General features: G+C 55.4%; 1 protein-coding gene across 5 annotated transcripts; it reads right to left on the bottom strand.

Moving 5' to 3' along the window:
• Positions 1-232: 232 nt before the first annotated feature.
• Positions 233-25320, bottom strand: GPR35 (G protein-coupled receptor 35). Of its 5 annotated transcripts, none has more exons than XM_082689770.1 (2): positions 13848-14035; positions 233-8039 (listed from the first exon to the last, which is right to left on the bottom strand). In XM_082689770.1, exon 2 carries the CDS (start codon positions 8030-8032, stop codon positions 7115-7117), a length of 918 nt encoding a protein of 305 aa, XP_082545896.1. In that variant the 5' UTR covers positions 8033-8039; positions 13848-14035; the 3' UTR covers positions 233-7114. The 5 variants fall into 5 exon arrangements, with proteins under 5 accessions (XP_082545896.1, XP_082545895.1, XP_082545898.1 ...); XM_082689769.1 differs by having other exon boundaries at positions 233-8042; positions 13848-14022; XM_082689772.1 differs by lacking the exon at positions 13848-14035 and adding an exon at positions 10733-10885 and having other exon boundaries at positions 233-8042.
• Positions 25321-26682: the final 1362 nt, after the last annotated feature.

Below are 26682 nucleotides of genomic sequence, written 5' to 3' on the forward strand. Positions count from 1 at the left end.
CCCGTCCCCCACTAACAGAGGGGATCACCAGGCCTCTCAGCTCAGCCTGTGGGCGTCCCCGGGCCTGGCCCAGAGTGGAGGATGTGGCTGTGGGGTGGCGACGGCTGCTGGCGCTGGGAGGTGTGATGTGTGTAGCAGAACAAGCGGCCCTGAGAAGCACCCCAAAGGTAGGGACTAGACCTCTTCGACATGCTTCCGGAACACAACTGAACATTTATTACAAAGAAATGTCTTTTTTTTTTTTTTTTAAGATTTTATTTATTTATTTGACAGAGAGAGAGATCACAAGGAGGCAGAGAGGCAGTGAGAGAGAGAGAGGAGGAAGCGGGCTCCCTGCTGAGCAGAGAGCCCCATGCGGGCCTCAATCCCAGGACCCTGGGACGATGACCTGAGCCGAAGGCAGAGGCTTTAACCCACTGAGCCACCCAGGTGCCCTACAAAGGAATGTCTTTAAACTTAATTAGCGTCTGTGTCTCTGTAAACGTGCGTCCCACAACCCTGGGATCCAGGCTTCTTGATCCTGAGCTTCGGTCTGCAGTGGTGTTACAGGCCTGAAGAGAGACCTTGGAACTTTGATAGATTTTGGTGTCTAATCATGATCTATAGGTGACACAGAAAAATGTGTGTTTTTTTAAACACTCTTCTCAGTACTTGCCAAGGAGTGCTACCTGGGTGCTCAGAGAGTCCTTCCCTTCCTGAGCACCCGCAGGGGTGGAGTACAGAGGTTGGAGGTCAGCCTAGCATAAGTCAGGGTCATTCTGGAGCTTGAGGGCTGGGGTTGGGGAGGGGGCGCATGCCGCAAAGGAAGCAGCCCAAGGGTCCAAGCCAGCAGAGCAGGAAGAACAAAGATCTGGGGGTGATCCTTAAATTCCTTGCTTAAATTCTACTTGCTGAGCAATAGTCCCCATCCCCACGACTCATGAATTTGAAGCAATATTGTGAGCAGGGAGGCTGCTTCTTGTGGGTGCCATGGTGGGGGAGGGGACTGTTTCCTTGTGGGGGGCCTGTGCCGCCTGCTGCAGGGCCGTGTGTGGGGCCCCTCCTGTGGGGCTCTCCTTAGCTGCCCCGCTGCAGACACCCAGGTCAGGGTGGTCACCTGCAGGTGTGCCCCGCGTCCATCCCTGGAAAGTCAAGGACAGGCGGGTGGTACCCTGCACAAATCAGCGACGTGCTGGGTGGTGGGGCAGGGTGCACTCGCCTGCTTGGCTGCAAGTTCGGCCACCAAGGCCACGTGCACTAGGAGGACACAGAGCACGAAGGTGGCCAGGTTGGCAGCCATGATGTGGAGGGCTCTGGGGATGTGGTAGGCCCCCTGAGGCGGTGCCCACGGAGCCGAGGCTGAGGGTGAGCAGTGAGATGGAGACCAAAGGCAGGGAGAAGGCAAAGGTCTTGATGGCCCGGATGTGTCCCTGCCCGAAGTAGAAGTTCTCATCTGCAGGCGGCAGGGACATGACCAGGGCCACCGTCCCGGAGACCAGCAGCCAGAGGCCAGGCCGGTGAAGGCGGCCCGGCAGGGGCTGCGCCAGGCCCAAGCCTGCAGGGGGAGCAGGAGGTGGTGTCGCAGTCCGAGGGATGGCCACAGGGAGGCCCGTGCTCCGGTAGGGGTTGACGTGGTAGAAGTCCTGTGGGACCCTCACAGCGGGCCCTCGAATTCCCCCAGCTCCTGGCCCAGTGTGGGCAGGACTTTGGGTGGGCTCAGCAGCCGTAGGAAGTCGGTCGCTGCTGGGTTGGCCATGGAGACGCTGGTCTTCATCCACCTCTGCCGGCAGCTGCAGAACTCCCAGAGCCCGAGCCCACTGAGGGGCAGCCCTGGTGCCGGATGGGCAGATCGACCCTGGTAACCTGGGACGGCACGCGCCCAGCTGTGTCTGATCTGTACCCATTGGAGCTGTTCCCTGACAGGCGGTGGGAAGCTAGTGACCAGCTCCACCTGGGGGCAGGCAGGGAAACACTGCTGTGGCTGGTCCCTCCTCCTTGACCTCCCCGCTCTCTCTTCCTCCCCCACCACTTCCAGTAACAGCCCCAAGGGCTCCCTGTCTTGATCCCAAGAGGCTCCACTGAGGTCACCCCCTCTGCCCCACCCAGAGGGACCGGATGCCTGGATGAGCACAGTGGACCCCGCCACAGAAGGGGGCTCTGTGGGGGTTCCTCTCTGGGCTTCTCTACCAGCTCAGCCCAAGACCTTTGTGACTTTACTGTCCACTCTACTCCCCAACATCCTGTGGCCTTGTCTAAGGACCATCAGCCCATGGCCCATGGGGCAGGGCCCCCACACTCCTCTGGCAGGGGCCACAGGCCAGTCTACAGAGAGAGAGGACCCCCCCGGCCCATCAGGAGAGCGGTGGGATCACCAGGCTGAGCCTGTCTTCTCTCCTGGCTCTGTTGGTCTTCCTGCTTCTGTGTCTGCGTGTCTCCCTCAACCCAGCCACCCACTCGGCCCTCCCACTCACTGTCCACCCTCCTCTTTGGGGCCCTCCTTTCGCCTCCCTCCCACCAAAGGCTCTCCCCCAACCCCCATCTCCCCGATTCTCTCTCCTCCCCCTCCTCTCAGCCTCTGTCCCCCACTGCCCCCCCCACTGTCTCTCCCTCTCTCTCCCCCAGCTCTATCTCTGTCCCTCCCATTGTCTCCCCATCTCTGTCCCTCCAGCTCTACCTCTGTCCCTCACTCCTTACCCCCCAACTATCTTACTTCAAACAGACGCTAACTGTCCCCCTAGCCCTTGCCCTACGCCTGCTTGTTCTTGGAGCGCAGTGCGGTCCTCAAGTGGGAAGCACGGGGCTCGATGCAAGCCAGCCTGGGGCCCTGCACCTGGGAGCCCTTTGCCCAGCTTCCACTGGCCAGCAGGGAGAGAACAGGCCAGGGCTCACGGAGAGGACAGCAGGGGGTCACAGGCTTGGGGGGTACTCACCAGTCTGGGAGGCCTGGGGTCTTGGGGAGCTGGGCTGGGCCACTGTCCGCACAGCCAGACTGGAGCCCAAAGCCATGATCACAGGCTCTGTGCTCTCTGTGCACAGGTACGGTCATGTGTCTGAGGGCATCTGGCAGGGGGGCACCCCTGCTCAGAGCCCCCTGCTCTGGTCCGTGTGTGCCTGGCTCCCGCTGTGTCTGCCTGCCATCTGTGACACCCTGCACCACGTTGCTTCCTGACCACAGCCCTGGGCCACCTCTGCAGCCATCTGGAGCCCAGGGCCAGAGAGCGAGGGCACTTCCAGCCTGCAGGGACTGGCCTCCCACACGGGGCAGAGCAGGGCCTGCATGTGGCTTCCAGGAGGCCAGTTTGGGCCAGGTGGTGCCCCCCACCTCTACACATCCATGATTGGCACTGGCTGGGGAGACCTTTGACAGGATACCTGCCTCCTTCGGGACTGGAGAACCCAGAGACCCTCAGCCGCATCCCCCTCCCCCACAGCCAAGGAGAGCTGCCGCTCAGGGTTCCAAGCACCCAGCCCGACAGGGTGGCAGGCTGTAGTGGACGTTGTGGGGTGCTGCCAGGGGCCCCCATAATGACCAAGGCACATGCTGCCTGCCCTTCCTGCCAGAGTTCACAGCCCAGTCCATATCCCCTCTGGACTTGCCCTCAGCAAGTAACACAGGGCCTCAGGGACCATGTGTCCATGGCAACCTGTGTTCTCGGCTGCGTCATCTCAGTGCAGGGCCCCCACGGGTACGGAAGCCTGTCCCTTGGCCCTCCCCACTCTGCTAGCACCATTGAGGGTAGGATTCCCAAGCACACTCCTCGGGAAACCCCTGCATGCAAACCTCCCTCTCAGAGACTTCTGGAAGCCACCCCGATGCAGGAGTGTGAGCCTGCCCGAGCACCAGGGCGGCCCTGCCCTTGGCTGTGCCAGCAGCCCCAGGGAGAGGGTCCAGGCCTGGGGCTGCAGAGGGTCTGCCGACCACCTGCAGGAGGAAGGGCATCAGAGGAAATTGAGAACTGGCCCCGGCTCGGGAGAGCCTGGAAGGAAGCAGAGGCATGTGGGGGAGCCCATTTTCCCATGAGTCGGGGACACCTCACACTGGAACAACATGGCCTGTGAAGCCATGATGGGGGTAAGCTGAGGGCAGGTGCTAGGAGGACGCTGGGAGGGACGGCCCGCCACACAGATGCAGCGATGGGCGCCAGCGCATCAGCCATCTTGTGTGCGGCAGGGGCTCTGAAAGGGTGGCGAGGACACCCCTGCTCTGAGAGGTGTGTGGTCCCAATCCTGTGGGGGGAGGGGTCTCTTGGTCGTCAGTGTCATTTCTGCCCTCCTGTGTACCCTTCCAGGGAGGCAAGAGCTGGAAGACCCTTTCACTGCCAGCTCATGAGATGGACAGGCTGCTTCCCCCAGCGGGTTTCACGTGGTCAGACTCGGGGGGCCACTATCTGGATGGTCACTTGGGGAATGTGGGCAGTAGTTTCCTGAAGCACTGACCTTCTGGTTGGGTGGACACTGTATTCTGCTGCCCCCCTCCCTGGGGCCCCTGGGGTGCCCAAACCCTGCCATGCCCCTGCACAGGGGGGCTGGGCAGCAGCCCTACACCTCCTACACCTGCACCCGTTCCCCAAGACCCTGCAGAGCCCCCTTGCTGTGGTACTGCCTCTGGTTGATACACCCTGGCCCTGTAGAAGATAGACACGTGTTCTTAGGGAAGGTTTCTCTGGTGCACAGCAGCGGGTGGGTCCCCGATAACAGGAGGCCAAGCTCAGCTCTGCCCATGGGTTGCCAGCCTCCTCCCTCAGAATACTTTCTCCTGAGGCCAGCTGCAGCCAGGCTCCAACCCCCAGCAGAGACAGAGAGCCTTCACAGAGAAGCAAGCTGCCCCAGAGGAAACAGCCACAGACAAGGGACATTGGCCGGATGACACACAGACGATTAGGAATCAGGTGACATGGTCCCCCCAGGAGCACCTTCCTTCTGTGTGCAAATTCCTGGATATGTACAGCTGTGTCTCGTGCAGCTCTCTGGTTGGACACACCCCGGTCCTGGGTCGTTTTCTGGGTCCCTCCCCATCATGGCTCTGCTTTCCACAGCCATCCTGATCTGTCTGCTGCTTGGAGACCACAGATGCCACCACCTCCTGCTTCATCTGCTGGAGGTGAAGGCACCTCCCGTCACTTGCTGCTCACACTTCCTCTGGTTGCTGCCTGGCCCTCACCAGCCTATACACTCCAGACCCCCTCCAGATGACTATGGCATGGGACAGAACAGTGTCCCTAGCCTAGCAGTCCCTGTAAGCCTAGCAGAAGGAGAACGAACTGGTGTCCTCCCGCATTCTGGGCCCTATACTCCTGTTGATGCAACCTCAAAGTGAGCCTGCTTTCAGATGCCCGTTGCTTGCTAATTAACGGTGAGCCCAGTCTTGACCAGTGTGCCCAACTGCCCCGTAAGCCATCTGAGCCAGAGTGGGGGGTGTTAGGGCAAAGGTATTCCATGTGGTCTGGCCCGGCCCAAAAGCCTCTCAGAGTGTGTGGGCCATGATTAGTGTCCAGAAGTCAGTTCTTTGGATGTTTAACATCTGTGATTTTTGCCTTGGCTCCTTTTCTTGCTCCTTTGGGAATTTTGTGAAAGTCCAGCTGCCTGCACTTGCTGGGAGTCAGGAGTGGCGTGAGGGACAGAGGGCACACCCATCCCCTTCCCCAGCCACAGATGGGGGCCAGCAAGGGGGAGCCGTGGGGGGCCCTTCTCAGGAGGCTGGTGTCCTAGGAGCATAGCCAGCTGCCTCCGCCACCCAGCAGCTCCAGCCCCACCCCGAAAAGGTCTCCTCCCAGCGCCCCTGCCCTCCCAAGGACATCCCTGGCGAGCCTACAGCACGGGAGAACACCGGGGAGCTGGGCTAGTCCACATGGCTGCGGTCCCCCCGGCCCTACTCCACCCGACAAGCCTGGCCATCTGTACGCCTTCTCAGCACAGAGTGCTGCCTGGCCCAGCCCTGGTGCACGTCGCGGGGGCAGGGTCGGCACTCCCTACCCAAGGTGACAAAGGGCAGGGGTCCCCAACGGTGGAGGGGGCATCTGAGCCCCAGCATAGGACAGCCGTAGATTGAGTTGCATGGGCCCCCTGACAGCCCCATCCCTGAGCAGAGGTCCCCTAAACGTGGACCTCCCTGAGCAGGGACCACTCCCCGTGGGGCTCCTGAGGAACTGCCTCAGCTGCAGGGGCCCAAAGCCGGGACATTTGGGCTCCAAGCACATAGACAGAAGAATAGGAAAGGGAGGCTCTTTGGTGTCCAGGGAGGCAGGTGGGCTGGGGTTTCGAAGCCAAGCCCCTCGGGCCAGCACCACAGGGGGCCCCTAGAAGGCCCTGGTAGTTCCAGCCTGAGTGGGGGTGCCCAGGCCCAAGCAGGGAGGCCAAGGAGGGGTTAAGGTACAGCTCACACAGGCCTGGGCACCCCCACCCCCGCCTGAGGACCTCCAGGTCCTACAGCCCCCAGGCAGGGTCCTCCAGCTTCCCTAAAGAAATCATGAAGGGAGCGTGCCCCCTCGACAGACCTTGGCCCCTTCCCCACTGTCCCCCAGCCCACCGCCAGCCCATTGCATCTGTGCAGCCCCTACAGGGTGTCGAGCGGTCCTGATTCTTCCTTGGCAGGAGGAAAGCAGGCTGTGGGCCTTTAGTATGGCCCTTCCGAGAGCTGCCCATAGTCCCCAGGAGACCTGCAGATGGCTGGGAGTGGGCCAGGGGGTGGGAAGCAGGTGGAGTGACCCAAGGAGAGTCCCTGGATGGAGAGTCCTTGAAAGCCACCTGGAAAGACACCCCAGCCTCCTACCATGAGAGTGTGGGGGACCCTTGACAGTCCAGGCCCAGCCCTGGGGGACAGCAGAAGGCTGCCCACTGAGGCGTCACAGCACAGAGCAAACATACACTCCAGTGCCCCAGGGGTACCAGACTCTGGGCGCTCCAGTGTTGGCCCTGTCCAAGATTGGCCTCACTCAGCCTTTAGGCCTCCTGCTCTGGTCCCAACCCTCTTCCATCCCAGGGTTGGGACAACTCTGCCTCAGGGTCCGTGCCCGCACCCCTTCCACCCTGCCAGGCTCCTGGAGCATGCCCAACAGCCACAGCGAGTTCAGGGATGCCCCAGCAGGCAGGACCTCCCAGAGAGCCTGGGACCTGGCCCATGTGTCCACAACTTGTTCTAGGCAAGGGTCACAGAGAGGGAGTTCTCATTCCTGTGGGCCTTGGCAATGGGCATTGAGGCCAGCGAAGATGCCTCCTGGAACTCCTTGGCCATGAAGTAGTAGCAGATGGCGTCCAGACAACAGTTGGCATCCGAGAGCTTGCCTGTGATGATAAGTGCATAGCAGATGGCAGAGGTGTTCAAGCTCGTGGCCACGACCACCGTCAGCACCACGTGAATGGGTAGGAAGCAGACCACAAACACAGCCAGGTTCGCCCAGACCATGCGGGTGGCCCTTCGGGTCGCCTCTGCCTGGTCCGGGCTGGCTGTCGGCCTCTGGCCCAGGGCGGTGACTACACGCAGGGAGCAGAAGACCAGCACAGCCAGCGGCAGGAAGAAGCCCAGGAGGGAGAACAACGTGGTGTTGGAGCTTTGCCGGGATGCATTGGAGAAGCAGAAGCCGCCCTCCTGCACGCCAAGGGCCCAGCGCAGCCCCAGCAAGCCGGCCACCAGTGCCCAGAGCACCGCGCACACGGCTGCAGCCTGGCGAGGGGAGCGGAGTGTCCGGGCACGCAGTGGGTGCCGTACGGCCACATAGCGGTCCACGGCGATGGCCGTGACCAGGCTGATGCTCATGTACCTGTTGGCCAGGTAGATGCCCTGGGAGAGCTGGCAGAAGGGCGTGTCTGTGGTCCTCTCCTTCAGGGAGTGTAGGAAGAAGGGTATGGTGCAGAGCAGGCAGAAGTCGGCCACTGCCAGGTTGACCATGTAGACTCGGGTTTCAGTCCATCGCCGCATACGGCTGCAGAACACCCAGAGCGCCAGGCCGTTGAGCAGCAGCCCCAGACCCAGCAGCAGCCCCGTGTAGGTGGAGAGGACAGTCTTGACCAAGGAGGGCCAGGGGAGCTCTTTGGGGACACAGGTGCTGTTGCTCATGGTACCGCTGCTGAGGGCGAGAAGCAGAGGATAAGGATGGCAGGCAGGGAAGGGGGCTGTGGGGCTGGCAGGGCCCCAACCCACCTCCAGCCCACATCCAGGATCCAGACTTGCCTTCCCCAAGAAAATCATAGAAATCATCAGGAGCTGCGTGTCACCCTCTGGGCCAGACCCAAATCCCCATGCACTGGATTGATAGGGAAACCCAAAGCTCTCAGAGGCTGGGTCAGGGGGTGGGGGTGTGTGGCAGGGGGCAGGGTAACACAGCCAGGTGGCCCAGAGACAGAACCAGATCTCCTCCCCTCTCCCCAGCCTCCTGGCCTGTGACGCGTCTGCTGCTGGGCAGAAAGGAAGGTGGAGGAGCTCACAGTGGTCAGTGTGCCAGTGCTCAGGTCCCGAGGGCCTGAGCCCGCTGAGAGGGCCCCTCTGCCCCTCCCTGTACTTGGCCACAAGAGTTGCTGATCTGTGAGTCTCCCTCACACCCCCGCTGTCTCCCACCCGGCTGCTCCTGTCGGCAGAGGGCCAGGCAGCAGGGCTGAGGCTCAGGATGGCTCCCCGGAAAGCCCAGGACTCTGGTCTTCCTCCCATGCTGCTGCCCTACATCCTCTTCCCGGGGCACAGCCGCCATAGGCCCCAGACACAACACTCTTGCCGAGGCTCTGCCTACCCAAGTCCTATGCGCCAGGGTCCCACTTGGAAGGGCCCCTTGAGTCTTCTGTGGTCAGAGCCTTGATGGCAGCCCTGCCCCTTCAGGCCCAGACCTTCAGGTCAGAGCAGGCCTCTGGGCAGCCCTGGGCATCCATCCCTATCACCGTTAAGGCCACCATAAGACCTCACCCTCCACCACCCCATGCAGTCCCCTCACTCCCCGGACACACTCCAGAACACAGCCCCAGAGTCAGGGTAGACTTGGTCAGGGCTCTGACACCCACGGCATGGCCCATGATCTAGGAACTGGACTCTGGATTCACCCCAAGCTGGGTGGACCTCAGGCCCTCCAGCAGAATGGGGCATTGGTGTCACACACGTGGGATCACGGGGCACCTGGATGGGTGGCCTGTGTGCCCAGTGTCTGGCACAGGGCACACTCCCCCCCCACACCTTGGTTCCTTTGGCTGGGGGGCTGGGGGGACAGAGTGGGAGTGGCCACCCCTCCCCCCATGAGTACCAGGACCTCTGGGGGCTCCCTGCTCTCCAGGAGTGGTATGGAAGGGAGGGTTCCTGGGCGGACTCTGCGTCCCTGCCTCTTCCCCACACAGGAAAGGGAGAAATATCCAGAACCATTAGGTTCATTGGTGCCTGGGGCTGGGTGGGTGGGAAGGGAGCTCATTTCCTCACTGCAATCCCTTGGGAACCTCCAGGTCACAGTCCATTAGGGAAGCAGGAGCACAGATTTCAGCCGGAAACAGAAATATTCTGCCAAATTATCCCATTTCATCCCTTTTGAATTTGAAAATGGCACACTTGCCAGCAATTAAAGATGTATGAGCTGTTCTCTGCATGTGAAGACTCCACACATTGCTAATGATACTCTCCTTTTTTTTTTTTTTTTTCCTTAAAGGATTCTGATTTTCTCTCTTTCTGACACCCAGATTCAGAGGCCCCTCAGACCACAAGCCAGCCAGGCTCCACGGACCCCCCAGTGCCTACTGGAACCATCCATGGGGGTCCTTCCTCCTTGCCTGCCCTGCCCTCACAACTGCAGCTCACCCAGAAACACAGGTCACCTGCCAGGTGGGCTCTGGTCAGGTCCCCCCGCAGCCCAGGATCAGGGGACTTCCTGCCACTCTGCTCCTCCCTCCCCTCCCCCGGGTGGCCCTCCTCAAGCCCATCTCTTCAGAAGCCAGATCTCCAGACCAGGCCTCACCCCTGCCCCCTGCTCCTCCAGGCCTTTTGGCCCTGCCCTCACTTAGCCCCAGGCACCTGTGGGCTTCCGTGTGGGCCCTGCAGTCTACTCCAGCATCTCTCCTGGCACAGCTATGAGGGACAAGGGAATGCTCCCATTCCCAGAGGTAGGAACTGAGACCCAGAGGAGGGAGGGGCTGGGCGGCGCCCCCCCCAGACCCTGCCACCAGAACTCTCTGCCCAGAGGCTCCTGAAGAGGGGTCTTGTCTCCACTCTCCCCCACCACAGTGGCCCCAGGCCCATCCCTCGAGGCCCAGCCTGACCGGGGTCCTAGCTAGCATGGCTCCTCCCTCTCTCCCTGCCTCTCTGTCCATCTCTGGCATCCCCAGCCATTTTGAGCACCGCACTGGGTCTGGTTTTCTAGAAAGAATTTCTCATGGATTAAAGTAGCAGGCTGTGTACTTTGTTCTAGCTCGAGGCAGGGACCTCCTGCTCTCAGCCACATCAATGCCTCAGAGTAGGGCACAAAGGAAGGCCCCCTGAAGCGTGCTGACCAGTTGGTTGTGGCCTGGAGGGGAGCACGGGGTGGGCTGGGGCCTCCGTGTGGACTGTGAGGCAGGCTCCCTCCCAGGGGCAGAGGCCCCCTGCACCCCCAGGGTTCACAAGGCTTGGGAGCACAGGGCTGGCTCCAGATTGCAGCCCAGGTCCATTCTCTTGCTGGTGGCAGCCTTGAACCACCAACACAGGCCTGGCAAGCACCCCCCCACCCCGTGGAGCCCCTGGGAGCCTCCCCCAGTCTGCCCTCCCTCCTGGCCACCACCTGCAGGACCCCCAGGTCCCTCCCCTGCTTCGCACCTGCAGAGCCCACGTGCTCCCCCTTCCTCCTGGTCCTCCACCCCTCTGGACACTTGGGGCTACTCCGCTGATGACAAAATGCGCATCCTTGCCATGTGCCGCTGGGCCTTCTAGGGAAGTGAACGTGGCCGCTGAGTCACTGCACAGAGCTCCAGGCTGCGGCCAAGGGGCGGGCCCAGGAAACGCTGCAGCCTCTGGGCACTCCCGCCCTCCCCAAGCTCCCCTCACTCCCCTCGTCTGCTGAGAATGATGCCCCCGCCCACCTGGGTCAAATGAGGAATCAAAGTGCCAAGGAAGAGGACAAAGGGCCCTAAGGACACCGGGCAGTGCAGCCTTGACCCACCGAGGGTCAGCTCCCCAAGCTAAAAGGTGCATCTGCTCTGACATCACTGCTCCCCCTTTGTGCCCACCCTTGGGGCCCCCGCCTGGGCGCCGCAGGGGACGTGGCAGGGGGATGCAGGCCATCCATGTAGGTGTGCCCTCATGCAGAGTGGGGCATGCACTCCCATCGGCTCACTATTTCTGGGGGTTCACAGAAGGCAGACTAGGACAGGAGGCTTCTTGGAGGAGGCGGCACTTGAGCTGGGCGTGAATGGTGGAGGAGGTGGAGATGGAAGGGCTTTCTGAAAGGTGGAAGGGTGCCCATGGGGCAGGGAAGGAGCACGCTAGCCTGGAGGAGGAGGAGGAAGGGAGGCAGCTTCTCTCCCACAGCCTGAAGCCCACAGCAGGCAGGGGAGGTAGCCGGCCGCCTGCTCTGAGACCCTTTCTGCGGGTGGAGGGGAAGCGTGAGAGGAGCTCCCCAGTGCTGGACAGGCCACCTTCAGAGCTGGACTGGTGGCTGGGTAGAGGCTGGTCTTTCACGACCTCCCCTCGCTGCCACATTGGAGCCTGAAGCAAAAGGAGGCCAGTCCCACCGCCCGCCCTTAGCACAGGGCCAATTCATGTTCACGTTCATGGAGGGTTGGTGCTCTTGATTCCGTGTAGTCAAACATAGCATCAAAGCCCAGTCAGTCCCCATGACTGGGTGCTGGCAGCCTCTGAGATGTTCGGCCTGAGGCCAGGGCCACCTTTGCCGCACCCTGGCCCCAGCCCTGGCCCAGGCACCTGGTGTCTGGAAACTGAGGCCTCTGGAACCTTGACTCAGCCACAAGTCTAGACTATCTGCGGAGCTGAGCAGAGAGAGGACCCAAGCTTCTGTCATTTCCCCACCATGGACACTTTCTGTTCTTCTCTTCCCAGAAACCTGGTCTGGGAAACCTCTTCCCCTCCCACCAGACTGGCCAGATGAGGGTGCCACAGGGAGAAACAGGGGATGGGGAAACCTGTGGGGGAGGGGTGTTGGGGACACCATGGGGTGGGGTCAGTCCCACCTGCCATCCATCTCCCGAGTGTCCCTCCCTTCCTCAGCAGGGGGGCCCTGGCCACCCCCTCCTGCTCTTCCTCACAGACCCTCCACCCCCATCCAACATCCTCTTGCCACGAGAGCTCCTCCTCACTCTTGGCAGACTAGTGTCCTTCTCACGCACAGGAAACACTCCGGAACTCCTCCCCAGAATGAAACTGCTGTTGGCCTGTCCCTAAGTCACCCCCCCCCAGCACTGTCCCCCATTAGGAGGGCTTCTTCTCTCCAGTGTCCCCTGGCCCTGTGGTCTTCCCTTAGCATTCAGACCTAGCTCAACTCCCCAGAGGGAGAGGACAGTCACAACTTCCTGGCTACATTGCCCCCCAGGCCTCTCCCCTCTGGCATCTACCCTATACCCCAGGAAATGGCTGGGGTACGTGGAAGGCCAAGGATAAGTTGCCCCCAGCCTCCAGCCAAAGCCCCAGGCCCAGGCCTGTGGGGAACAGCCTCTGAGGGGGCTACTGGAGGATGGCTGCCCTGTTTCCAGAAGCTGGCACGCACATCTGTGGTGGCAGGAAGAGCCTTGTGGTCTGACACTCAGCTCTGACACTCCTTGGCCTCTAGACCTCTCATGCTATCTGTGACCTGAGAGTCGCACACGCCAGGGCTCGACACAGAGGCCACGGGTCTAGGACAGCGCTCTGGAGCCCTGGAGTCCTGGGGTGGGCAGCCCTGGCTCTGGTCATCCAGTGCTCCTGATCCTGCTCTCTGCGCTTCCGCTCAGCACCCCCTCGGAAATCTTCCCCCTGGAGCCCCTTGTTCCCTCTTCACCCTGCATCTAGGAGGGCACTGCTGGGCCGCCTGGGACCCCACAGTGCCAGTCAGAGGGTCTGGTCAAGCCAGGCACCCAGACAGCACATCCACAGTCCTTTCCGGATGGAGATTGGCCCAAGCAAGGTGGGAGGGAGATTTTGCCACAAGGGAGAAGCCACCATAGGACAAGGGACACTGGGCAACTTGGGGATATGAGGGCATCCTGAGCAGTCCTGAAAGGGTTCTGAGGTCCTAAGGGTTCCTGAGGGGTACTGAAGGGCCCTGAGGTGGTCCTGGGGTCCTGAGGGGGTCTTGAGGAGGTCATGAGGAGGTCCTGAGGGGTCCCCAGGTCCTGAAGAGGTCCTGGAGTCCTGAAGGGTCCTGAGATCCTGAGGGGTTCCCAGGTCCTGAGGTAGCCTGAGGTCCTGAGCTCTTGCAACTTTGGCTGAGTTGCTCCTGCTCCCACTGCTGGCATCCTTTGTCACATCACAGGGGTGGCTGGCATGGGAACAAGGGGATCTGAGGGGCCGATGGGGGGTTGCTATCCTGTCCCTCCCACTCCCAATGCCACAGCCTAGCAGACTCACGGGCTTAGCATGGGAGTGCCCTGGGCATTGCCCTTCCCTGTCCTTCCTTGCATCGACCCCATCCCTTTCACCAGCAGCAGGGCGCAGCTTCCCGCAGCCTCTGCCCTCAGACACTTGGGACTAGGCTCCGGCAGCTGTCCACCCCCTCGCCTCCCACCCCCTCTGCTTGTGCTCAGCTGCGCCTTTCCCCCTAGCTGGAAGATGCCTCCGGGCATCTAGACACCTGCAGGTGACAGAAGTGTCCCCATCTGGTACATCCCATGCCCCATAGCCATATCCAACAGGGGAGGCTGCTGCTCTGGGGAGACGGCAGCAGGTGCTGGCCCCATGGCTGACCCTAGGGCCCCCAGCTGCCCTGGGATGGCTCACTCACCCCTACACAGCTGCTGCTGCCCTCCTCGGGGCTGGCTCCTCAATGGGCTGTCCTCTGGTCTCTGCTGCTGCTCGGAGCCCCATGGGACCCTGCCGGGGTGGTGGGGTGGGGTAGTGCTGCTCCAGCTGCTTTTCACACTGTTGCTGACTCCCTGAACTCGCTCCCTTACTCTCACAGACCTCCTTCCCCTTTTTCTGCCCAAGGCGCTCTGTGGCTGCGAGGCTGGCCGCTGGCCCCATGCCAGGTCCTCCGCCTGCTCTCACGCCTGGGGATGCTGCCTTTCAGCACCACCCTACCTCCGTAGCCGGGGAGGCAGACATGGTGGTCTTGGAGCCCAGAGCCCGCCCGGGAGCTGTCCCCACTCACTGCGCCCACCCTCCCCAGGAAGCCTCCTCTTCCAGGTGGTCCTCCCAGCTCAAGCACCTGCCTGCCAAGACTTGCAGGGCTGGACCCAGGCTGAGAGTGTGACGGATGGAGAGCACTAGCTCACTCCATCTGGAAATCACCGTGAATGTCTACAGCTGACATGGAGGGAGCCTGAGAAGGGCAATCTCCCCAGAAAGGGCATATGTCTTCAGCAGGGGTCCCACCGCCCCCCTCCCAGGGCAGCCGGCCTCCTGCCTGGGCTTCTCTGAGCCAGTCTGTGGGTGCGGGGTCCAAGGAGAGGCTTAATTTTCCAGCACCCGCAGAGATGCCCAGACAGGGGTCCTCAGCTTCCCCAGACCAACACTGCTGAGCACTTCCTGCTCGTCCATGTCATTCCCCCTACCGCTCCGAAGGACCACTTCCTCTGGAAGTTGGGCAGGACACCAATGGAGAACAGAGAGGAACAGATTCACAGAAGAGGAACCATGAGCTAGAGAGGGTTCATTGGAGATCTGAAACAATGCTCAGCATATTCATGAAATGAGAAATAGAAATTAAAAGTGTCTTGCAGCACAATTTGTCCTTGTCAGATGAGGCTATATCCTGGCATCTGACAGCCATCTCTGGGGGAGATAGCCTTGGATGTCATCTGTTGGGATTTAACGTGATATGAACCCCATCGGAGGGAACCTAGAAATCGCACAAACTTAGAGATGCCTTGCCTGTTGAACCAATCATCCTGGTTCCAGGAATCTGTCCCACTCACAGACCAGCCCAGTGAGGAAGAGGAGACTGGAGAGGCTATTTCTTGCCGTGCGGTAGGGTAGCACAGCCTGACGTCAAAGGGCCCTGGATGCATGAAATGCTTGCTGTTTACACCGCGGGGCACCAGGGGATTGTAAAAAGGAAAAAGAAATATTCTATATGTTACTAAATGGTTTTTTCCAGGATATATTGCTAAGTGAGAAAAATCACTGATGTGTCTTTATTGATTTACAGCATGCCAGCAGCTTGTCTTTACAAATGGAAGGATAAGCCATTAAATTTGTTTTAAATTAAATTATTACCTATAGGGAACAGGCAGAAATGAGGTGAAGGGAGACTAGATAGAAACTAGACTTCTATATACAGGAATATCCCTTGGTTTGTGGCTTTGGCTTTAGAGCTACATAAATATTTATGTAATTACTAAATTAAATTGAATTACCTTTTTAAAGGAAATTTTATTTATTTATTTATTGTTTTTAGATTTTAGATTTTATTTATTTGAGAGGGAGGGAGAGAAATCATGAGGGGGGAGAGGTTGGGGGAGAAGCAGACTCCCTGATGAGCAGAGTGCCCAATGTGGGGCTAAATCCCAGGACCCCGGGATCATGACCTGAGCTGAAGGCAGAGGCTTAACCCCCTGAGTCCTCGAGGTGCCCCAAAGGAAATTTTTAAACTTGAAAGCAAGATAAAACCAATAAACTTGCATTATCACCTGACAGCACAGTCCTAGCAAACTCTTCCAAGTGATTTTAAAATCCAGTATTTGACTGTCACCTGTATAGTCCAACTACGAAAAGGATGTCAAAAACACTTCATTTTCTGTAATCATTTTCCAAATAATGTTAAAACCCAGTTTCATCTGTACATGTGCATAACACAAGGATGTTTTTAAAAATACATAAAAGCATCTTAAACCGTTTTCAGTAATCACACTGTTGATAATAATGTTGGTATTGTGATTTGGGGATTATTGTGTTGTGAATAAGTGTAAATGAATACTGACTCTGGGCATTGTTGAAGTTTCTGTGTGGGATAAATGAGATGCAAATGTATTTTCAAAAAGGTCCAGGGAGAAGCATGCAGATCGGAATCTGGGTGCATAGTATCAGTAGGTACTTGTACTGTGTCATTTCTTGGAAAGGAAAGTTAGTATCTTAGTTCAGACTAAGTTCTGACTAAGTTCTGACTGACAAGACCTAAAAACCAGCACCCAGGCATCTAGATTTTGGTCTCTAGATACCACTTCTCTTGAAGAGAAAGAGGAGCTCCTGAAGTCAGTGGATACTTGCAGGTCTGGCTTAGGAATATAGAACTCCTGGGATAGTCGTTCATCCTAGAAAACAAAGCAGATCAAGACTCTTGGCCAAAGTCTAAAGGATTCAGGAGGTAACTCAAGTTCGCTCCCATTGGCCAAAGACAAGATGCTTTGCATGGCAAAAAGTAGCAGCATTTCCATGAATGGGGACACAAAAAAGTGCTTAAATCCATGAATTTGTAATTATACTTAACAAACAGACAACCAGTCCATTCCAGAAGAGGCTGGCCACGAAAACAAAAACAAAAACAACAACAAAAAATCCCACTTGAACTTGATTAAACCCCTGGAGCTAGATCCCAGGGACAAGAGCAGAGAAGGCACAGAACAGGACCCATGACATTCCAGGGGTGCAAGCAGCAGACTCCGGTCTGTGGGCCACTGTGCAGGGCCGGGCATCAAAAACAAGAGTCACAAGGGGAGAGAAAGAGATGACTGAGAAATCTCTCACCTAAGAGACTCAACCATGGGGCGCCTGGGTGGCTCAGTGGGTCAAGCCTCTGCCTTCGGCTAAGGTCATGATCTCAGAGTCCTGGGATTGAGCCCCGAAACGGGGTCTCTGCTTGGCAAGGAGTCTGCTTCCCCCTCTATCTCTGCCTGCCTCTCTGCCTACTTGTGATCTCTCTGTCAAATAAATAGATAAAATCTTTAAAAAAAAAAAAAAAAAGGAGAGCGAGAGACTTGACCGCATGTCAGTTAGTGGAGGGAAGGGACCTTAAGTACATCCTGTTAAGCGGCCGGTGTCCACAGACACTTAGGGTGTTGGGCCAAATGACAAGTCACAATCTAGTGTCATAGCAAAGTCCAGAGACGGAAGAAAGGCAGCGGCTACTCAGTGTTCCATTTTGCCCCACGGTTACACAGGCAAGAGTCAGACGCCCTGTAGACGGGCAGGAGGACCATCTCACTCCTGAGGATCCCTGAATATAAAGCTCCCACCTGTGTATGGTGCGGGGGGGGGGCAGGGTCAGTGGGGGCAAGGCTGGGAGTGAAAAGCACTGAGTCAGAGTTGGAAAAAGAGCCTCAGCCAAGGACCCTGAAGCAAGTCTGACCACAGTGCATGCCTACCAATGCAGGTGTTCGAGGAGTGGAGCCCATCAGCCAGGACCTGAGCCCTCACCCCAGGCCCACTCAGATGCTATGGGGTACACAGACCGCAGGGCTGGGTTGGGGGTGCTGCTCCTGTGAGGCCTGAGGGCCACAGCTCTGTGACTGCTGTGGGCAGGTGGTGGAGAGCACACGCAGGGTTTGGGCCTCTACATGGACTTCTCAGGTCCCAATCTAAGAAAGTTATTTTTAAAGGTGTATATGACCACGGGGGAGAGGTGAAGACTGAGTGCATGTCTGATAAAACTAAAGTCGTGTTCATTCTGGCTCAGGTGTGGCAATGCTGTTCTGCGCGTGTGTTTTTTCGATCCTTATCTTTTATTCACACTGAAATTCTTGTAGATGGCATGATATGATGTCTGGCATTTGTCAAAATATTCTAAGCTAGTAGATGGAGGTCAGTTGAAATAGGACCAGTCATGATTTGGTCATTGCTGGAGTTGGGGGTGAGGGCGCATGGAGTTCATTATTATTTTATTTGTATCTGTTTGAAAATTCCCACAATAAAAAGTTTAAGAAAAGGATGGCCAAATACCCACTACAAGTCCTTAAGAAGCAAGGAAAGGATCTCTGTGACTTTTCTTTCAACTCCATGGTAATGTAAAAGGGGGCCTTCTCAGTGGTCCTAAAATGATGAGAAATCCCTGCCAAACACAGGCAGGAGGGTCATACGGTAGGAGAAACCACGGACCAGAAGATGCATGTCCAGGAGAGGACTCCTGACACACAGAGGGAGGCCAAGGGCCGCCCCAGAGGGACGGCAGTCTGCATGGGGCACACACACACACACACTTACACGTGTGCAAAGCCATATGTGTACATGCACACACCCACGGCACACACACAAACACACATGCACATACAAACACATAGACAAACATATACAATTACATACACATATACACTGTGGAACTGAATAAAGGAAAACTTAGAATGGAGTTGGGAGCCGCAGGAGAACCTCTCCAGGCCCCCCACTCATGGCCATTTGCAGACCCGACTAAAGGGACCAAGTTGCAGGTGGATGGATACTACTTTACTACGCCACCAGCAGGAAGAAAGATTTCCTTCTGGCCCTGGCAACAGCCCTGCCAATGAGAGACATTCACAGCCCAGCCAATGAGAGACAATCACGGTCCCCCGCAGAGAGACATTCATGGCCCCGCCAATGAGAGACATTCACAGCCCAGCCAATGAAAGGCAGTCATGGCTCAGCCAATGAGAAGCCAGTATACTTCAACCCCTCCCCACCCCCTCACAAAAAAAAGCCTTCTCTCCTTCCTTGCTGGTCTGAAGAAGAACCGGCTTTGCTGATAAGGTGACTGTGTTCTGTTTTGAGGTTGACGCGACACGTACACATGCTGTGCCCCTGCACAGGAGGACCCCGGGCGCACACACTTCTCCGTGCTCGTGGGAGGGGCCCTACGGTGGACAGGAGGCCAGTACGGCCCCCGCGGGGCTCAAGCAGTGGAGGGCACGGGCTGGGAACCGCCCAGCACCGCGGATGAAGCCCATTCCCTTGGGACTCCGGGCTCGCTGCATCTGCTTCGCCTGGAGAGCTGCCTGCAGGGCTGAGTCCTCCTCAGAAGCAGGAGGCTGGGCTGCCTCCGCCAGCCCCGGGGCAGCAGGATCCACCTCACCAGCTCCAAGCCTGCAGGGCACGGAGTGGGAAACGAAGGCCCAGCGGGACAGGGAGGGGCTTCAGGCCGCTAGGGGTGCACAGAGGAGAGCACCGGGATCTTCCCCAGAGCGAAGCTTAGGATGCAGCCCGCAGCCATGACCGAGGCCAGGGGAGCAGCAGCGGCGGTGAGGGGCTGGAGCCGACCCTCAGACACCGGTGGCCCCGGAGGGCAGGAGGGCCACGTAGGCGGTGGTGTGGGAGTGAGGGTGATGGGAACGAGGAGAAAGGGGGGGGGGGCGCCGCGGTTGGGGTTGGGTCTTTGGCTAGAGTGAGCGGGCAGGGGATGGGCGGACTTGGGTTGGGCTGCCTTAGGGTAGGGTTAGAGCCAGGCCTTAAGGGGTCAACAAAGCAAAGCTTGAGTTTTTACTTGATTTGCTCACTTAAAAACTCTGGAGTTCAAAGTCCTTTTTCCAGAATCTTGTTTGCGTTGTGATCAGAGAAAAACTCCCTAAAGGCCCGATATACACGCGAAACCATATCAGATTTCTTTTTAGACTTAGAAATCAGGGTTTGGTTCAAACCAAAAAGCTGATCTGTGGCCCATCGTGCCTGGATTGAACACCTGCTTTGTACACAAACAGCTTGAAGGAAAATCATTTTGTCTTTGAGACACCGACTAGTGCCCCTATCCCTGCACTCCTTGACAACGAAAGTCCTGATTCCTGCCGGTGTGCTCATCTATAGTCTTCCGAGCTTTTACAAGATGCTAAAAGTACAGCCTGGTAAAACTTCATTCTCCAGAGCCCTTTCTTCCCTATGCAGGCACATTTCCTGGCAGCTGTCCTAACCTGGGCTCAAATAAAACCCCCTTTCTTCTAAAGATTCTAAAGGTTTGTTCATTTTCCTCCCTCTCTCTCTCTCTCACACCCCCCCCCACACTCACGCACAGTTTTTTGGTCCATGCTCTCTCACCCGCTCCCCCCTCACCTGGAGCACCCCACCTTGGCTCTCACCTCCCCAGCTGCCCTCTTGCACACCCACCCACTGCTCCCTACACAGCTCCAACCATGCCTGCCTGTCCACTTGGATTTCCTCCAGCACATACTTGCTGAGCACTGCCAGGCCCTGGGCTGCTCGGGTCAGCCTCCTTCTCTAGTCAGTGGGAGTGAAGCTGCCATCAGGGTGGGGCAGTCACACTACAGGGTTGCAGCAGCTACACTGTCTGGTAGCCAGAGGCACGGTCTGAGTGAGAGGCCATACCTCCTCAGGGGCCCTGCTTGCTGAGCGTGCAATGACTCAGGTCTCAGGCTGTCCTGAAGGTGGTCCTCATGCAGACTCTAGCTCCTCACACGCCCTGCAGTGCCTGGGCCCTGAGGGCTGGGTCTCACCATGGTCAGTCCACTGACCCTGCAGGCACCTAACAGGCATTGTCGTACTTGACTTCCAGCAGCATGGGGCAGAGTTCTTCATTTTGAAGTGTTTTAATAAAGCATTAGACCCAAGTGTCCAGCCAGGTACACACTCACAAATTAAAGAGTGGAATCTCCAATGATCTTCGGGAGCCCCTGCATCTTGCCCAGATCCCGATACCCTCTCATAGCACCTCTCCACCCCCCACATCTAGCTCCGGAGCCACTGCCTTTCTACATCCAGTCAGTCATCAGTAAGTTACATCTGCATACTGTAAACCCAGTAGCAACCACTGAAAAAAGAGTTATAATAAATAAGCCAAGAGAGGAGATAAATGGAATATGAAACAAGACATTCAGTCCAAAAGAGGGAGAAAAAAAGATACAAAGAAAAGATGAGATCAATAAATAGAAGACAAATGTGAGATGGTAGATTTAACCCAAACATATCAACATTTCCATTAAATGTAATTGGTCTAATGCTCCAATTAAAAGGCAAAGATTTTCAAACTGGATTAAAAAAGCAAAAAGTGGGGGCACCTGGGGGGCTCAGTGGTTTAAGCCTTCAGCTCAGGTTATGATCCCAGGGTCCTGGAATCAAGCCCTGCATGGGGCTCCCTGCTCAGCAGGGAGCCTGCTTCTCCCTCTCCAGCCTGCTTCTTCCCCTGCTTGTGCTCTCTCTCTCTGTCAAAGAAATAAATCAGATCTTAAAAAAAAACACAGCAAAAAGTGATAATGTATCTAACTGACACATACTTTAAACATAAAGGTAGGTTAAAAGTAAACAAAATGAAAGAATGGAAAAAGAAAATGCAAACACTAATTTCAAGAAAGTTGGAATGGGTAAATTAATATCAAAGTTAACTTCAATACAGGGAATATTACCAGGGATAAAAATGGACAATTCTTCGATAAAAGGATCAACTTGTCAAGAATGTCTAACAGTTCTGAATGTGTGTTACCTAATAAAAGAGTCAAAATATGTGATGTAAATTAATAGAACTAGCAAATAAAGAGAGAAATCTACAATGTTGGGTTATTTTGACCTATCTCTCAGTAACTGAGAGAAAACTGATAAGTGTATAGCTGACTTGAACAACATCTGTCAGCTTATCCAAGCTGGTACTTAGAGAATGGTATGCCCAACAACAGCAGATTATGTATTCTTTTCAAGTGCACATGTGAACATTCTCCAAAATAGGCCATATGCTAGGCCACAAAAAAGTGTCAATACAATTAAAAGGAATTAAATCATATAGAGTATATTCTCTAAATAAAACACAACTAAATTAGGAATAAATAACAAAAAGATACATAAGATATCTAAAGAGTTCCCAAATATTTGGAACTTAAACACATAATTATAACTAACTCAAAGGTCAAATAAGTAATCAAAGGAAAACTGAGAATTATTTTGAACTAAATGATAATGAAAACACAACTTATCAATATTTGCAAGATAAAGCTAATGAATGCAATGTTTTGAGGAAAATTTGTAGCTTTGAGTGCTTGTTTTAGAAGAGAAAAGTGTGTAAAGCCATTGATCTAAGATTCCACTTTGGGAATCTAGGAGAAATATAACAACAAATTAAACCCAAATAAGTAGAAGAAAGAAAATAAGAGAAAGTAGAAATTTAATATAGTACAAAAATAACCTATATAAAACCAATAAAATGAAAGTTTTTTTTTTTAAAAGATTAGTTACACTGATAAGCCTCTGGCTAGACTGACCAAGGTAAAAAACACCCCACAAATTACTAATATCAGAAATGAGAGAGAAGGCATCAAGATCATAGAGACATTAGAAGAACAATTAACATTATTAGTAACTTCATGCAGATATATTTGACAACTCAATTGAAATGCACAAATTTCTTAAAAGTCACAACTTGCCAGAATTTATACAAGAAATATAAAATGTCAATAGTCTTTATTTATTTTTGTAGTCCATATCTATTAAAGTTGTTGAATTCATAATGTAAAACCTTTCCACAAAGAGAACTCATGACCCAGATGTTGTCACTGGTGAATTCTATCAAACATTTAAGAATAAAATAATATCAACCCAAATACTTTCAGAAAATAAAGAAAACACTTATCAACTAATTTTCAAAGGCAAGCTTTAACCTCATTCCAAAACTGGACAAAGACATTACAAGAAAGGAAAAATAAAGATCAGATCATGCATGAACATGGATACAAAAAATCCTTAATAAAATATTAACCAACAGAATCCAGCAATATAAAAAATAAATAATACATCACAAACAAGTATCCCAGAAATGTCAAGGTTTAACATTTCAATGTCAGCCAATATCATTGACATTAATTAATCAATCAAGTAATAAATATATATATAATCCTCTCAATAGATGCAAAAAAAATCATTTGATAAAATTCAACATCTATTTATGATAGAAACTCTCAGCAAACTAGGAATAGAAGGAAATTGTCTGACAACTTGCCAGTGGTCTAACAAAGGGCATCTACAGAAAAAAAAAAAATCACACCTAATGGTAAAAGACTGAATGTCTTCCCACTGTGATCAGAAACAAGGAAAGGGACTCTTGCCAGTTTTATTCAAAATGGTATTAGAGGTCTTAACCAGCAGAAATAAGGCAAGAAAAAAGGCATTCAGATAAGAAAGCAGCAGAACTTTCTGTTTTCACATATGACATAATTGTGTATGTAGAAGTTCCTAAGGAATTTACCAAAAAAAAAAAAAAAGCCCTAAAACCTAAAAACCAAAACAATCCAACACCAAAACTATGAATAAGTGAATTAGCAAAGTTATAGGACACAAAATTAACATACAAAAATGTATTCCTATATACTAGCAGCAAACAACTGGAAAAGTGAAACCCCAAATACAGTATCTTTTCCAAGTGTCAAAAAAACAAAAGTAGTTAAGAGAAAGTGCAAGGGGCACCTGGGTGGCTCAGTGGTTTAAAGTCTCTGCCTTCAGCTCAGGTCATGATCTCAGGGTCCTGGGATCAAGCCTCGAGTCAGGCTCTCTGCTCAGCGGGGAGCCTGCTTCCCTCTCTCTCTGCCTGCCTCTCTGCCTATTTGTGATCTTTCTGTCAAAAAATAAAATAAAATAAGTGTAAAATGTATATGCTCAAAGCTACAAAATATTGCTGGGAGAAGTTAAAGAAGACCTCAAAAAATGGAGTGGTATACCATGCTCATGGATTGGAAGGGATCAGTTCTCCTCCTGTAGATCTATGTGATCGATCTAATTAATGACACATCAAGCATCATTTCTACTGCTTTTGCCTCCTAACTATACCTCAACACTGGCCTCTTCTCTCTGCCTCTACCACCTCTCATCTGTCCAGGACACCATCATCTCTCCCTTGATGTCTGCAACAGCCTTCTGCTTAGTCCCCTCCCTATCCAGAGACTTCAACCAGAGAGAAAGATGTCAAATATACACAAATCAGGCCCTGCTTAAAACTGTGCAGTGGCTCCCTACCACCCAAGACATAAGACCCAAGCTCCTTAAGTGGACCTCAAGACCCTTACCTCAGCTCCTGCCACATTTGCTGAGCCTACTCCCCACACTGTAGGCACAGAGAGCTTCTTTCCATTCCCTGAGGGAGCCCAGCTCCTCTGCCAGCCCCAGCCCTCCACTGCTGGCCCCAGACTGGTCAAAGATCACCCCCATGTGTCATCCCTCCCTCACCACCAGGATTATCTGCATGACCTGTGTGCAGTCCTCCTGAATGGATCGTGCATGCCTCAAGGGCAGGGGTGCTGGGCCTCTTGGCCACATCCATAGCCCCCCACACATGCTCACAGAGGGGCTTCAAAATGAAGGCACGGGGGAGCAGGGTAGAAAGAGATGTGTTGATGCCGATGGGTCTTCTCATTGGGGCTTGGCGGATGAGGGATGAGAGCACATCAATCAGATACAGACACATACACACATACGTCTCAGTGCCCTGACATCACACTTGTCCAGGCCCCAGGAACACACAGGGGGCCAGGATTGCCATGACAGAGTCAGCCCAGCCCCAGCCAGGGCTGTCTCCACGTATATTTGCTTTTTCTCCTGGGTGATTTGCGAAGGGACAGGCAGCTGAGGGTGGGCACAGGCTGAGCCCTGGCCCTGTGTGTGGGGATAGGAGGGAGGGTGCTTTAGGCAACTGTGCACAAGCCTGGTGACTAACCCTCCATGCCTCGTGCTCCCCAGGACCCAAGTGAGCAGGCTCCCAAACTAGCTGTGCTGGTACAGCTGGCACCCACTGGGAATCAGAGGACTAGCCAGAGGGTCCTAACCAGAGGGTCCTAGCCAGAGCCCCGCAGCTCAGGTCTCCTGGCAGGGGCTGGGCCCGAACTACAGAGCTGAGTACTCCAGGGGGCTAGAGGGCCCAGTCTGTCCCTTAAAGCCCCTAAAGCTCATCCTCAAGACCGGCGAAGGATATCTCCTGGATAGAGCAGCCATGTCTGAGGCCTTGTGCTTGGGTCCAAGCCCCAAAGTGTCCCCAGGAAAAAAGTGACTCTTGCGTTCATTTCAAAGGGCAGCAAATCTAGCTTCCATCTGTTAAATATTAGAGGAGAAAAAAAAATCTAGGAAGACCAAATGACACAGACATGGGACTCTAAGCAAGAAAGAAATGATGACTAATGGAGAGAGAGACAGAGAGGAAGGGGCCTGGAGCATCTGAGAACCTTGCCCCAGCCTGGCTGGCCCAGGGCCCACTCACCCAGCTCCAACCCGCCTCTCACCCGGGAAGCCCTGCCCAGCCAGGCACCCCTCTGTGACTACCTCGCTCAGGGAAGTGGCATCTTGATACTCACCTCAGAATGTCTGCCACCCCTAAGGCTGACCCAGGCCTGGGGGCGGGGGTGGCAGGCGAGGCCGATGAGAGTAAGACCCAGGACCGGGTAGGACACGGCTCCCATGGGGAGGGCACAGCTCACCTGCCTGAAGCAGGAAGTGATAAGAAGGGAGCCTGAACAGGTGGTGTGGGGCAAAGTCTGCCAGGAGGGCTGAAAGGGTATTGTTCGGCTGCACACACCCAGACCTGCCCGTCTGTGTTGGTGGGGGCCACCAGATGCAGCTACACAGCCCCCACGGGCAGGCGCACAGAACCGGGACTCCACTGGGGCCTGGCTGCTGGACTCTCTTGGCATGGCTGACCACTGCTGCTGGGGTCCCTGGAGCTGCAGGCCAGGGCCACGGCGGGGCTCCAGTCCATACCGGTCAGCAGGGCCAAGTGGTGAGGCAGCCGTGGACCCACCCACATAGGGCTCTGTGGTCTGCAGCCTCAGCGCAGCCCGGTGCATCCTGTATGGGGCTTGGGAGTGGGGGGCAACGCCAGATTGCCAGATGTGAGAAGAGAGGCGGAGGCTGGAGGTTTCTGATGCATGGGAGGTCCCACCGTGTGGTGGAGGGGGCATGGAATGGGTCCAGATTTTGTTGCTCCCTTTCTCAGAAGGATGAGCTGAGCTGGTACCCATCCTGCAGGCCAAGGACTCAAGGGCAAAGCAGAGAGCCAGAGCCTGGACATGGGACACACTGAGCATGGTCAGAGCCCAGGCTCAGCTTCCACAAAGACACTGAAGCCCAGAGAAAGCAAGCTACTTCTGGAGGTCACTGGGCCAGAAGGGGGCGCCAATGCAGGGAACCAGACAGCCACTGAGGATGCCCTGGGGGTCAAGATCAGGGGATGGAGCCACATGAAGGAGTAGGGCACAGATTGGGGGCTGCTGGGCAAGAGGGCACTCGTGCTGAGGCACTGTCTCCGCTGGCATCCTGCTGCCAGGGCCGGTCCCTAAGCCCAGCATAGCTGAGGGCTGGCTGCCTCCTCCAGGCTGCCTTTCCACCGGTGGATGCCCTCTGTCCTCACTTGACCCCAGAGAATGGGTCACAGCGCCACAGCAAAAGCCACTTCCAATCCTGCCCCTATGCCACAGAGAGGCCAGCCCCCGCCTTCTGGAGGCATCCTGCCCATCTGTGGAGTGGGGTGGGGCAGTGAGCAGCACTTCTCTCTCAGGCCCTGTGCGCCGGCACCCTACCCTCCTTGGGAAGGGTGGCACATTAGCTGGCTGCCCCGGGTGATGGTGACCCCACAGTGCTGGGGAGTCAGAGAGATGGGAGGTGAGGGAGAGAGGTCTGGCTGAGATCATGGCCTGCTGCGACCAACTGGGTAGGGGCCTGGGGGCCTGCAGGGCCTCCTCCTTCCACAAAAGGCAGCTCCTCAGGGTCTCACCAGGCAGCAGGGGATGGGACAGGGGAAGGGGGTA

This window comes from Mustela nivalis (genome assembly GCF_964662115.1).
Source record: "Mustela nivalis genome assembly, chromosome: 11".
Taxonomy (NCBI): Eukaryota; Metazoa; Chordata; class Mammalia; order Carnivora; family Mustelidae; genus Mustela; species Mustela nivalis.